The 14,067-nt window shown below is 44.6% G+C and overlaps 1 protein-coding gene across 1 annotated transcript in view; it reads left to right on the plus strand.

The window, feature by feature from the left end:
• LOC129331092 (flavin-containing monooxygenase 3-like) overlaps positions 1–14,067 on the plus strand; it is a 45,960-nt gene that overhangs the window by 27,343 nt on the left and 4,550 nt on the right. The window contains exons 5-8 of the mRNA XM_054981434.1: positions 2,551–2,693; positions 5,215–5,414; positions 10,346–10,704; positions 11,987–12,059. Of these exons, the coding sequence (XP_054837409.1) occupies positions 2,551–2,693; positions 5,215–5,414; positions 10,346–10,704; positions 11,987–12,059 (775 nt within the window). The remainder of the gene's footprint in view (positions 1–2,550; positions 2,694–5,214; positions 5,415–10,345; positions 10,705–11,986; positions 12,060–14,067) is intronic.

Below are 14,067 nucleotides of genomic sequence, written 5' to 3' on the forward strand. Positions count from 1 at the left end.
GTTGGCAGGTCATTTGTATCTACTCAGGAAGGTGGGTTTGGGCTGAGTCATCCTGAAAGAGTTTCCCAGGGTGTGTGGAATGCTAATGGAGGGAGGCTTCACTGTATCCTGAGGAGGTTCTTTTGCATATGGATTGGTGCTTGATATGCTAATCTTCTCTGCAGGGCTATTGTAGGATATAGAGTATTTTGTTAGCCTGGTGTTTTTCAGGACTGGAAACCATGCTCTATTCATTCTTAAAGTCTCTTCTTTCTTGTTGAAATTGTGCTTATGCTTATGAATTTCAATGGCTTCCCTGTGCAATCTGATGAAGTAGTTGGAAGTGTTGTCCAGTATTTTAGTGTCCTAGAATAGGATACTGTGTCCTGTTTGAGTTAGGCTATGTTCAGCCACTGCTGATTTTTCCGGATGGTCAAGTCTGCAGTGTCTGCAGACTTGGGAAGCCATTGAAGATTAGCAGAGCTCAGGGTGGTATACTACCCTCCTCCAGTTTATCTTCACAACAATCCTGTGAGGTAGACTAGATTCAGAGAGAGAGTATGACTGGCCCAAGTTCACCTAGAGTGAGGATTTGAACCTGGCACAGCAACCCACTGATTTCAGTGGGGTGAGTCTAGAGGAACCCTGTATAGGACTGCACAGAGGATCTCCCTGGTCAGACTGCTGTGCTCTAATCACTGCACCTTTAAATCGTGAAGCATCAGTAGAGCCACTGTGCTGTAGCGGCTAGAATGTCAGACTAGGACCTGGGAAACCCCAGTTCAAATCCCCACTCTGCCATGGAAGCTCACTTGGTGACCCTGGGCCAGTCAGTCTCTCAGCCTCATCTACCACACCGGGGAGTAGGGGGTGTTGTTGTGAGGATAAAAATGGAGAAGAACAGAGGTGAGAAGTCGGGAGGAAGGTGGCATGTAAATAAAATGAACACATAAATAAAATGCTATCAAAATTTCTAAAGCAGTGGTACTCACTCCATAGACTGCAGAGAGCACCAACCAAAAGAGCTATATGACTACTGTATTCCCTGTGTGCCACCCTGCCAGACTCACATATACAATCAGATAGAAGTATTAATATTAAATGTGTTTAGCTATGACTATTTAAATTACCAGAGTACTTCTCAGCATGTAGAGTTGCCTCTTCCATTCACTGTTGAACCTTAGGGTGGAAATACACATTACTAAGTACCTAGGGACACTCAAGTGAACCTCATTTCATGTGTCCCCCTCCAGCTTCCCATGCACTTGCACAGTCACACTTCAGTTTACTCTGCATGAATACATTCACATGTTTAATGTCAGTTCCTCCTCAACCACTTAAATTATTCCAGTTTCCCCCAACTCCCCCATCCATTCATTGCAATGCAGATCTTGACACTTTCTCATATCTTAAAGAAATACAAATTGGCAAGTCAAAGGAGCCTACAGTACTCGTTCTTCCAGCGAAAACAGAGCTGAATTGGCGCTCTGCCATCCAGACTCACTCGCAGGCGCAATCGCACAAGGAGCTCCCGTGAAAGCGGCATTTATGTGTGCTGAGCAAGAACAGCTTGCTTGTAAATTGAGGACCACACATAAAATCCTGCACTTGAGGGTCCCCAGGTAATCTGCAGTGCGTATTTCCACCCTTAGTCATTCCCTGCATATCTAGAGTGAAGGGAAGAGCTTGGAAGTCAGACCTGTGATGCAGAACTGTCTGCACAGGCTTTCAGATTCTCCAGAATTCTTAATTATGCTAAATGTTAAAAAAAAACCAACACTTTCTTATGTTAAAAACTGCCCAGGCACTGGGAAGAGAGCGCAGAAATGGCAAGGGGGGGTATAGCAGAAAATGGGCCCTTTACTTCCATCTCCAGCATTATTATTATAATTATTATTTATTATTTATGTCATTTATAGTCTGCTTTGAGGGCCAAACTACAAGTGATGAATGACACAGGTTGGACACTTGTCAGCTTCCCTCAAGTTTTGATGGAAAATGTAGGCAGCTTGGTGGAATGTTGGACATGTGACAGTTGAAAAGTCCATTGGACAGTGGTCGGAGAGCCAAGCTGCAAGACCAGGATGCCTACATTTCCCATCAAAACTTGAGGGAAGCTGACAAGTGTCCAACCTGTGTCATTCGTCACTTGAAGCTTGGCCCCGAGACTCAAAGCAGATTACATAGTGTGAGATTAGTACAGCCAATATCAAGTACATTTTAATAAACAATACCATAGAGTGAATAAATGCAAGTTTACAAAGACATAACATGAGGTCTGCAGCTTAAGGGAGGTTCATAGCTTACCTGTCCTCCATGCTTACAGCAGCTGCAGATTCAAGGTGGGAATCACAGGCCCCACCCGAAAATGGCCTTGCCCACATTCCTGAAGCATGGGGCAGGGGCCACTTTGGGCAGCAGTGCTCAGAAGAGCCACAAGTGGTTCCTGAGCCACCGAGTGACTATCAATGCTCTAAAACAACCAGCTAACAGATTTTCACAGTACAAAGAGGTAAATGCGTATGCTTCTTTCTCAAAGAGGCTTGCTTTGTTTCCTTCTTTTCCATTTAGGGATAGAAAAGTTTAAGGGCAGATTCTTCCACAGCCGGGAATACAAAGGAGCTGAAAACTTCAAAGGGAAGAAGGTTCTGGTGATTGGTCTCGGGAATTCTGGCTGTGACATCGCTGTGGAGCTGAGTAATACTGCCTCACAGGTACCGCTGCACACACTCTAATGAACAATTGGCATAATCTAGCCCAAGATACACACTTTTGTGCCCCAGGGATTCCAGTGGGGAAAATTCTAAGTGCTCTTGTTTAAGTCAAGGGGCTCAACGGTGCTTGATGTTGGCTGCATTATGCCCATCATATTCATCTAGAATAGGTGATGAAAACTATGAGGGGTCATAAGTAAAATGTGCTGTACGAGGGGCCGTAGCTCAGTGGTACAGCACCTGTTGTGCTATACTCAGATATGTCCTCTCCAGTTAAAGGGTCTCAAATAATAAGCCAGAGGGAGGCACCTCTGCCTGGGACTAAGAAAGCTGTTCCCAGAATAGGGTCTACTAGGGTAGCTGAACCCAGACATGGTATATGACAGCATGATCATTGCATCTAATTCTGAAATCCTGGCCCCCATGTGGATAACAAATTCCAGTTCCCTGATGAACTCCACAAATAGCTAGAAGTTGTTGGACATTTTGGCATACAGTCCTCAGTATAATATAAAAAGATACAGGCTGGTTCCGCACACGTTGGATAATGCACTTTCAATGCACTTTATCAACCATTTGAGGTGGATTTTTTGTTCCGCACATGAAAAAATCTGTTCTAAATGATCTATAAAGAGGATTGGAAGTGCATTATCCAACGTGTGCGGAATCAGCCATATAGTGCAATTACATGTTTATTTAGGAAATGAATAGCCAGCGTGCTCAGCTTGTGTCTCCCGGGGCAGTTTAGAATATTAAAAAGGGTTATTTTTTGTTGACAAATAGACAAAATCTAGGACTAACTACAACAAAAAAAACCAGCATAAAACTTTAGCGCTAACATTAAAAATAGCATGAAGTGATAAAACCAAAACCAGGTATAAGGTATGATAAAATATAATAAAATCTGTTCCGTTGTACTGTTGTTCTGATCCCTTTGTAAAACTGCCCTCCTGAACATTTCTGCTTTGCACATTCTGATAGAAGTGTGGGGGCTTTATTGACCTCCTCAGACCAGCTGTTCCAAAAGGGGGTAAGTACTACAGAGAATGTGAATGAATGCTGATCTCACCCATTTGGCAGGTGGTAACTTCAAAGGGCTTTGCTCAGAAGAGCGAAGCTGTTGTGGTGGAGCATAGCATGAGAATTGGTCCTGTAAGTATGTGGGTCCATTAAGGCCTTTGTAGGTAACCCGATAAAACAGAACCTTGAACTGAACCCGGGAAATGGTCGATAACCTTCAGAATGGGGGTGACAGTCTGCATTACTCTGTACCAAATGGAGTTTCTGAGTTAACTTTAAGGGCAGACACATGTAGAGCGCATTACTGTAGTCTGTCTTCTAGGAGACTGTATTATGGCTCCACATACCCAGATCAGCCAGGTCAAGGCTGGGGGACCATTTTCTGGCTATTTGAAACTGGAAGAATGCATTTTTACGTAGCTGCATTAACTTGCTTCTTTCAAGGGTTGTCTTAGTGATTCTGGGGTCTTGGGCAAAAGTCCAAAATCATTGCTGCCACCACCTTGATGTCCTCCACACTGGGGCCAAACTGGAGGTGGTCCTTGCCCCATGAGAGGTGGGTGTGACCCACCACTACTGCTGGAAGCCAGCTGCTCAAACCACAGACTGGGCAAGTGCAAAGATCAGGAGCAGGAGCATGCAATTCTTATTATTCTTCCCCCCTCCTTCTGGTGGGGCCATGGGCAGTTGGGACCTCCCACCATGGGGTCTTGGAAACCTGTCTCTCTTGTCCATTGGTTTAAGACCATCCCTGGCTTCTTCAGCAATAATGCTGAATCCAGTATAAATTACCTTGAGTGCAATGGCAGGACAGCAGTATTATAAATGAAGGCACTTTTCCGTAGTGAGTTGAATTCACTTCAAAGATATCATTAGATCCTGATAATTCCAAAGCTCTCACTCCAGGTGCACTCTTAGATGGCAATACCCTTTACTGATTGTTTAAACTAACTAACTAACTAACTAACTAACTAACTAACAACAACAACAACAACAACAACAACAACAACACGAACATTAAATTTATATACCGCCCTTCAGGACAACTTAACGCCTACTCAGAGCAGTTTACAAAGTATGCTATTATTATCCCCACAACAAACACCCTGTGAGGTGGGTGGGGCTGAGAGAGCTCTGGAGAGCTGTGACTTACCCAAGGTCACCCAGCTGGCTTCAAGCAGAAGAGAGGGGAATCAAACCCGGTTCTCCAGATTAGAGTCCTGCGCTCTTAACAGCTACGCCAAACTGGCTATCCTCTATCCACCTCTTTTGCAGACAAAATGGACTCCCCACTGCTGCCATAAAATTTGTTTTCAGAATTCCCACTGCAATTATTTTGCAATCATCAAGCAAGGTTTACTTGGACCGAGTAGACTGAATTCTGCCCCTGGGCAAGCTCCATTTAAATTAGCGAGAATTGAAGAAGCTGCACGGGAATGCTGCTTGCTTGTTAATTTGGCATTGTCATATTTTTGACTTCCATCTCCCTTTTTGTTTGAAGGTTTATCTCAGCTCTAGAAGTGGATCCTGGGTGATGAGTCGTGTTTGGGACAATGGTTACCCTTGGGACATGGTGACCATTAATCGCTTTGATAATTTCCTTGGGAATATCCTCCCTACAGCAATCACTGACTGGTTGTATGTAAAGCAAATGAACAAATGGTTCGATCATGAGAACTACAGCTTGATGCCATTAAATAGGTAATAGAGATGGGCACAAACTGGGAAAATTCAGAACCGTGCAGTTTGTGGTTTGTCACATTTCATGAACCACAAACTTTGTGAACCAATTTGTTCGGTTTGTGAAAATGTCATTTCCGGGTCAGCAGAAGGTCTAAAGAGAGCTCATCCCCACTGATTGATCGGTGCCAGGCTGTCTGCAATGATGAACCGAAATACGAACCAAACGAACTGGGCTGAAATTCATCACGATTCATGAGAAATGAACTCCCATGAACTGCCGGTTCACGAACCATGAACCGGCCTGGTTCGTGATGAATTTTGGTTCGTATTTCTCTCCATGCCCTGGCTCTAATAGGTACTGATAACCAAAGAAGACAGCAGGGATTAATTTTGAGGGGTCCTTATCTGTGGATTTATGAGATGACAAGGTAGAAATTCAGAAAATGTAAGAGTATTGAAGTCTTTGGAAGTAGAGGTGGTGATTTCTGCCAATTCTCACTCCAGTTGCAGACCACCCACCACTCACTTTGCTTTGATACTGTTGACCATCTAATCCGGGTAATAAAATGTCAAGGGACCTAGTGGACTACAATGGAAAGGGGAAGGGGTAAAGTCCAACTGTCTGAGTTCAACTGATTGTTGGTGATGCAGGATTATTTACCATTGATATGGCACAGATGAGGGTTCAAAGCACTTCCAGCATATTATCTTGTGGGACAGTATTAGGGCTAAACTATATGTCCATGATTGTTCTTACCAAGGACTTCTTTTTGTTATGTAAAGTTCAGCCGTCAGCTTTCAGTTGAACAGGCTTGGGCCCCCCTTGTGAAAGGGGAAAGGGGATTCCTGAGGGCACTCAATCATTGATGAGCGATTTTAGAACTTTAAGAACCAGGAAGAATTTTTTTTCCTGATATTTCTTCAATGTTACTTGTAAAGTTCTGGGTCCTTTCCAAATCAAGCCGGTGGAGGGTTGCCTCTTACTAAAAGGCCAACCCAGGTGAAATTTACAGCTGAACTGGAATTTGAATGTGGATTCCCAAGCCCAGCACACTATCGACAATGTTGCACTTCCTTTCTGTGCCATGTTTCTTCTCAAGACATATTTGTGGATATTCTCGTTCTTCTGGACTGCCAAAGAGACGATCACAATTTTATGTATTTATTTTAGATATATGTATACCCCACTTTTCTCCCCAGCAGAGACCCAAAGAGGCTTACATCATCATTCTCCCCTCTACATTTTATCCTCACAACAACCACCCTGTCAACCACCCTGTATGATTGGTTAGGCTGTGAGAGAGTGGCTGGCCCAAGGTCACCCAGTGAGCCTCCATGGCCAGGTGGGGTTTCAAACATGGTTCTCTCAGATCCTAGTCTAACACCCTGAAAACTTCAATATGCTGTCTAAAGACATTGGGGAGAGAAGATTGCCAGGCTCCACCAGTTGCCTCAACCTTGGCCCAGTTGCACGAATTAACTGGATTAAATCAAAAGAGTTTTCGGCTAAACATTTGGAAGAACTTCCTGACAGAGTGGCCCCTCAGTGGAGCAGGCTCTTCGGGAGGTGGTGGGCTCTCCTTCTTTGGACTTTTTGAGCAGAGGCTAGATGGCCATCTGACAGCAATGCTGATTCTGTGATCCTAGGCAGACCATGAGAGGGAGGGCAGGAAGGGTTACATCACTGCTTAGTTCTCGTGGCCCCTTCTTACATGCCCAGAGTAATACCAATCGCCTCCTTGGGGTCCTTGGGGGTCAGGTAGCAATTTCCCCCAGGGCAGTTTGGCTAGGATGCCTGATAGTGTTTTGACATCTTTTGGGCATGGATCAGGGGTCATTGTGTGTGTGTGTGTGTGTGTGTGTGGGGAAGGAGAGGTATTTGTGAATTTCCTGCATTGTGCCGTGGGTTGAACTAGATGACCCTGGAGGTACCTTCCAACCCTATGAGTCTATGATTCTTCTATGAGATTCTCCAGCAACATTGGCAAAGTGTAGATTCGTCTCTCCTTTTGGCAGAAATGGATCTGGCATATGTGGGTTATGGGGTGAGTGGGTGAAGAAGGACTCTGCCTGGGGGCCCACTGCATGGCCTGCTGTCCCTCCCAGCTCTTATGATTATTAAGCAACAACCAGCCCCACCTGTTCTTGGTATGCAGAATAAACAAGAGGAGATTGAATGATGGCTTTTTCCCACCCTGGAGCATATGGCTTGGTTGAAAGCCAAAGTAAGAATGCTGCAGCAGATCTGCAGCCAGTACCGTGGCTCAGGGGAATGGCACCAGGGAGGGGGTTAATGACCTTTTCTCCTCTTTGTTGTTTTTCAGTCTAAAGGCCTCCCCACTGCTCTTTGCCCCAGGGTGGGAAACATACAGGGAAGCATCTAAAGCCACCCAGGTTTGGAGGCGGCACAATGAGGAAAGCACCAATATGCAGCAGGAATTCAGCTTGGCCCCAGCTATCAGCAGCATAGGAGGTGACCAGCATCCCATACTGGAACTGTATGGGCCAGGTCCAAGCTTGGATCCAGCAGTAACGCAGGCCCGAGAGGGGATAGGCATACCTTGCTTGGGCCCCCAAAAAACCTGGACATGACTCTGTTTGGTGCCTGTATGCCCCACCCCCCTTGCACAGGACAAACACTGGCCTGGATCCAACCTGAGGGGGAAGCAAATTTCACTGATTCCTCCTTCCCCATCCAGCCATCTTAGCCCCCTGAAATTTTGTTCTGGGGAGTCAGTGGCCCTTCAGGAACAGCTGGGGCGGGGGGATCTGCAGTCTGTGTTGGGAATAAGCTAACATCGCCTCCCCTTCTTAGGGTCACTTAAGTTTTCTTACTGTGGTTGAATCTGGGCCAGCATCTTGGGAGCAGTATTTAAGCCTAGAAAACAGCACAGGGGGAAGGTTAAACATGCACACCCTGAATGATGCCCCCTCAACCAATTTAGTCCCCTTCCTTGCAATTGCTTTGAATGTTTTTTTTACAAACCATTTGTAAATGGTCCCCTTCCTTGCAATTTAGTCCCCTTCCTTGCAATTGCTTTGAATGTTTTTTTTTTACAAGTGCGAGATGCATGATAAGAATGTTAGATTCTTATCATGCATCTCGCACTTTGAATCTAATTCGACTTTGCCTTATGGGTCATTTTATGAAACCAGTTCAAGTATCATATAGACGCCTCTTGCCTGGATGACTGTTTTTTCGTCTCTCTTGCGGCACGCTTGAATCTACATGACACTGGTTTCTTTGCTGGCAGAGTCCTGTATGGCGGGAGTAGTTTGGGTCCCGTGATCATCATTTACATTCCAGTGTTATTGTTACTGCTGAGAAAGTTGTGCCCACCAAAAGAGTTAAAGGGAATGTCTATTGTCCCAATGAACGTCTTATGAAGCAGAACAAAAACCTGCCAATCCTATTTGAGCAGAGACAATGGTGCGACAGGAAAAATAAGTGAGTTGTATACATTACAAGAAATGGTATCTTTCTCAGCAGTCTGTTGCCTGTTGCCTGTCTCCAGCCTTAAAGGGACACTCCCGTTACACGGGTCCACCAATATTCTTGCCAAGAGTTTCGATGGGAACCGTTATTTGGCTTTTACTGGAAAAATATTCGGAATGCTGTTGTCTAGAAAGCCGGGCTCCTCCAAGCTGCTTGGGAAAGATATAAACAAACTGCTCCCTCACAAGGGCCAGGGGTGACAAAGGTGTTAAATGCCTCAAATACTTTTCTAAAGTGGGTTTGATTTGTACATGCCATTTGCTTTTGCGCAAACATTGAGATGACAAGAGAATGGCTGGTTTTTATTGATGCAATTTTTTAAAAGAACTCATTACCAACCCAAACCTAACCAAGAAACATACCTTAGAAGCAATGTCCTGTGACTGAATTGGCTGGTCTCAACAAGCCAAGATAGCTCAAATTGGCAGACTAAGAGCCAAGCTACAAGTGATGCCTTACACAGGTTGGAAACTTGTCAGCTTACCTCAAGTTTTGATGGGAAATGTAGGCGTCCTGGTTTTACAGCTTGGCTCTCCATTACAGCTGCAAAACCAGGATACCTACATTTTCCATCAAAACTTGAAGGAAGCTGACAAGTGTCCAACCTGTGTCGGGCATCACTTGTAGCTTGGCTCTAAATGGTCTGAAGCATGCTGGCTTTGAATTAACAGGGTCACCTTCTAAAAAGCAATGCAAAAGTGCCCGGAACAGTTTCAAAAGAGTGTTTGAGGTCATTGTAACTTGCTCAAGGACAAGTTCTCTGGGCAGAAGTATTGGGGCGATGATGCAAGACCGCTCAGGGAGCTCTTGCATAAGGTACTGCCTGGTTGCAAAAAGAAATAGTAGTCAAAATACAATCGGAGAATTTATGTGATCGAGACCAGCCCCTCCACTGGTGGATAAAGCCTTTTTCCAGGGTTCATCCATCCGGTCTTACTGGTGTCTTAGCTTCCTGATTGTGCAGGGTGGGGAAACTGGCAAGCCTGCCTTGATGAGCCATTGTACGTAACTGATCTAGATATAAATATGCATCTAGGATTCGATCACACAACTTGTCAGAAATGAATGTTGGCTATTTCTAGATAGGGGATAGGTAAATCTCAGAGTTTGGATGCTTGCACTTAGACTTGCATAATTATTCCGTCCAAACCCATTGATTTCATGAGCTAGACATCTGGTATGTATGTTCCCCTGGAGTCTGTTTTGCCAAGATGTCTGGCCAAAAGCAAGTAAAGGACCATGCTTTCACAGAAAAAGACAATTCCACCCCCACCCTCCCCAAGGAGGGCCGCTCTTTTGGAAAACATTTTGCAATCCTGAAACATCCCCTTTGGCTGCGAATCCCATTAATATTTCAGCATGGCCAATACATCTCTAGACAGAGAGAATGATATACAGTTCCTACCCTGTCCCCGGCCATGAATGAGTTCTTCTGTGTTCTGCCTTTTCTTAGAACTCTGCGCAAGGAGCCAGTGTTCAACGACGAGCTCCCGAGCTGCATCACGTGCGGCACTGTTGTGGTGAAGCCCAGCGTGAAGGAGTTTACGGAAACTTCTGCCATATTCCAGGATGGGACGGTGCAGGAAGACCTTGATTATGTCATCTTTGCAACAGGCTACAGTTTTGCCTACCCGTTCATGGATGACGAGTCCATCCTCAAGTGCAGGGACAACACAGTCACCTTGTACAAAAGCATCCTTCCCCCTAAGCTGGAGAAACCAACTATGGGAGTGATTGGCTTAGTCCAGTCTCTCGGAGCAACTATTCCAACTGCGGACATCCAGACTCGTTGGTTCATAAGAGTCTTCAAGGGTTAGTGTGGCAGGATTTTTTTTTTTTTGCTTTCAAGTGGCACCGTAGGGTTGTCAAAGAAAGAGATGTCCAGAGTTGGTTTGCCATTGCCTGCTTCTGTGCAGCCACCCGGGCCTTCCTTGATGGTCTCCCATCCAAGTACTAACCTGGGCTGACCCTGCTTAGCTTCTGAGATCTGATGAGATCAAGCTAGCTTGGGCTATCCAGGTCAGGGCTAATGTGGCATAGAGGCAAATAACTGAGTCCCTAGTTCCAGTCTCACCTTGGGCTCAAAGTGGCTTACAATACAAAAATACAAGGTAAATGAACAAATGGGAAAGGATTAAAAAAGGCTTCCAGGTATAGTACAGATCTTCTCCTTCTGTGCTGGCAGAGGTTTCTCCCAGCTCCAGTCCCGGACCCCAAATCCAAAGGCACTTCTGTTCTTGCCCTTTGGCTCACACCGCAGGCTCGCATCTCTTGGACAGATCAGACTTTAAAGGGTTAATTGCAAGAAAGGGGCAGGTATACAGAGGTAGCTGCAAGGCTTTAGGGTAGCTGGCTGGCATTTCAGAAACCTCTTTTCTTTCTTTGGATGAGAGCTTGAAGGTAGAGCAGCATTGTGGCTGGGCCACAGAGGCAAAGAGATTCCTTATTGTACCCCACCCCCCGCTGTTTATACTTCTTTGTTGACCCATGATAAGGAAACCTGTACAACAAAGAGGAAAATAAAAAAGGACCCTAAACAAAACTACCGCATATTCTAGTATATAGTCAATATGCTTCTGCATAGGTCATTAGGAGGTTTGCTGGCTTCCCGATGGTGGTTGGAGATCTTCCAGGATTACAATTGATCTCCAGGCCACAGAGATCAGTTCCCCTAGAGAAAATGGCTGCTTGGAGAGTGGACTCTATGGCATTATACCCAACTGAGACCCCTCCCCAAAGTTCACCCTTCCAGGATCCACCACCCAAATCTCCCGGAATTTCCCAACCTGAAACTGACCAACCTAGTCATTATACAACAGCCATAATAATCAATAATAAATACACATCAGTTATCAAATTACAAACCCCCAAATGGCCAAGTACCTATAAATATGCAAACACCAAATAGAACTATGTGTTCAAATGACAAAAGCCATAATAATCAAAACAGAAAGGAGTGTCTTTGTGTGTATGTGTGTGTGTGTGTGCGTGTGTGTGTGCATGCACATACACATGGGCGTACGCATGTGTGTTTTTATCCACTTGAGAATGGGAGTGGCTCTCATAGGGGCACCATGTCTTTCTTCTTTTGCAGGGTTCTGTAAGCTGCCTTCAGAAAGCAGCATGATGGATGACATCGATGAGAAAATGGGGAAGAAACTTAAATGGTAGGTTTTAAGTGCAGCGAGACTCTTCTGTGTGCTGCTCAAAGCCCCTGGAAATCCATTGCATTTGTCACCGATAGGATGGCTTCTTGCAGTTGACGGGTCTCAGGATCCCATGCTAGAAATTCCGATATTAGCTACTTATTCAAACAGATATGCTGTAAATCGGCATCCTCCAGATGGATCCCACTAAAATCACTGAAAACGTAGAAAGCATAAACCAGAGGGACTGCTTGCTCCCATTGGCACCTGCCCAATACCTGCTTATCATCTGAGGCCCTGTTATCTGTCTGATTGCTGTTATTGCCTAGGCTGGCAATGGAGACCAAGGACAGCAACCAGCAGAACTGTGGGGTTGGGGGGGGGGGGCAACATGGGAATTTTATTTTTTTTTAAATGCAGCCTTGAGTAGTTACTAGACGTTCTTACTAGAAGTGATAAAAGGTAGCTCTAGGAATTGCTAGAGACCATGGTAAAACCATAGAGTTCCCAGCAATTCCTAGAGCAACCCCCAAAGTAACAAAAGGATTCCGAGAACTACCCTTTGTCACTTGTTACAGTAACTACACAAGGTGGCATTAAAAAAAAAAATGTTTCTCCTGCCACCATTCCAAGTCATGGCAGGCAATGGAACCTGGGGGCAGGTGATCCCTCACCCCCACCAGAGGCTTGGCAGCCCTAATAAGAAGTGACTGTTTATCTCCTCTAAGGGGCTTAGTTTAAACCCCACTGCTAGTTGTATGGACTTTGGGAGAGTATGGGTGTATTTTGCTTGGGACAAAAAATACCTTGGACTGGCCTTGTCCCTCTCTTTGATCTCTTTCAAGGGGCAGGTTGAAATAATCTTTTTCAAAGAGCTTATATGGAGGGATGGGTTGGCATAAGTATTTATACGCATGTATAAACATCTGCTTCTGTGCTGTGGTTTTGATTTTGCTCTGTTGCCATCTGGTCTATTGCTCAATTGGTTTCTATGATTTAATTCAGTCATTTTTGGATTTGATTGTGAAGTACGTCGCTTCTTGGCTGTTGTAATTACGATCTTTATATTTTCTATCCATCTCACGTGCCTTTTAAAGGTGTGAACTATTATTGCCCCCACCCCCCACAAAAATTTAATGATTTAAATTAGAATGTGAAGTTTCCAAATCGCTCAGCTCCCAGCTGCTTCAGACATCAAAACAGAGTGTAGAATAAAACAAACAAGCCTGTTAGTCATATCATATGTGAACATAACAAAATTCATGTTGTCATGGCATCATTAAAGATAATAAACATCTTAAAATTCCATCACAGTAAATTATAACGACAGCTTTGCAATAGAACTTTGATGTATCCCCCATAACAATAAACAACTTTATTAATCAAATGATCTTGAAGTTATTGAGAACCATTGCAGATAAAAAGAAAAGAAAAAAGCTATATAGGCCAGTTAACTGTTCTACTGATCATGCAGAAATTCTCCGCAGATCTTCACATACAACCTTACCTAACATGCTTGGAGCACATTAAATCTCTCAGAACTCAACTAGTTTAGCTGTTGGGGCTATGCCACACTTTGTGGAAACCCCCCTACCCCCTAGACTTCAGTTTCCTAGAGGTCCCTGGCAAGAGGGAATTATGGTTAGTGGATGAGGGTAGATGAGCTTGTTGTACCAAGGAAGGCTTAAGCCATTTGCAAAAGACCTTGGAGTTTTTTTATTGCATCCCCTTCAAGCCAACGACACATGAATAACCTTGAGCGACATGTGCTTAATATGTCTTACCAAAGCTGTCTTTAGCTTCCTTCATTCACATCGTGCTCCCACCTTGTTATAGTAAGAATTCGGACTTTGTTCTTGAGTCCAATAATTGCCTGCTTCATCAAGCTGTTGTCCCACTTGTTTTCTACATGCATGATTGTGCAAGGAGTATTGTGGTCATTATTAAACCTGAACTGTGCAACTTATCGAAGAGATTTCTAGATATCAAAATGTGTGGGGCCAGGCTCAGCGGCAGAGCATCTGTTTTA

This window comes from Eublepharis macularius, chromosome 5, assembly GCF_028583425.1.
Source record: "Eublepharis macularius isolate TG4126 chromosome 5, MPM_Emac_v1.0, whole genome shotgun sequence".
Classification (NCBI taxonomy): domain Eukaryota; kingdom Metazoa; phylum Chordata; class Lepidosauria; order Squamata; family Eublepharidae; genus Eublepharis; species Eublepharis macularius.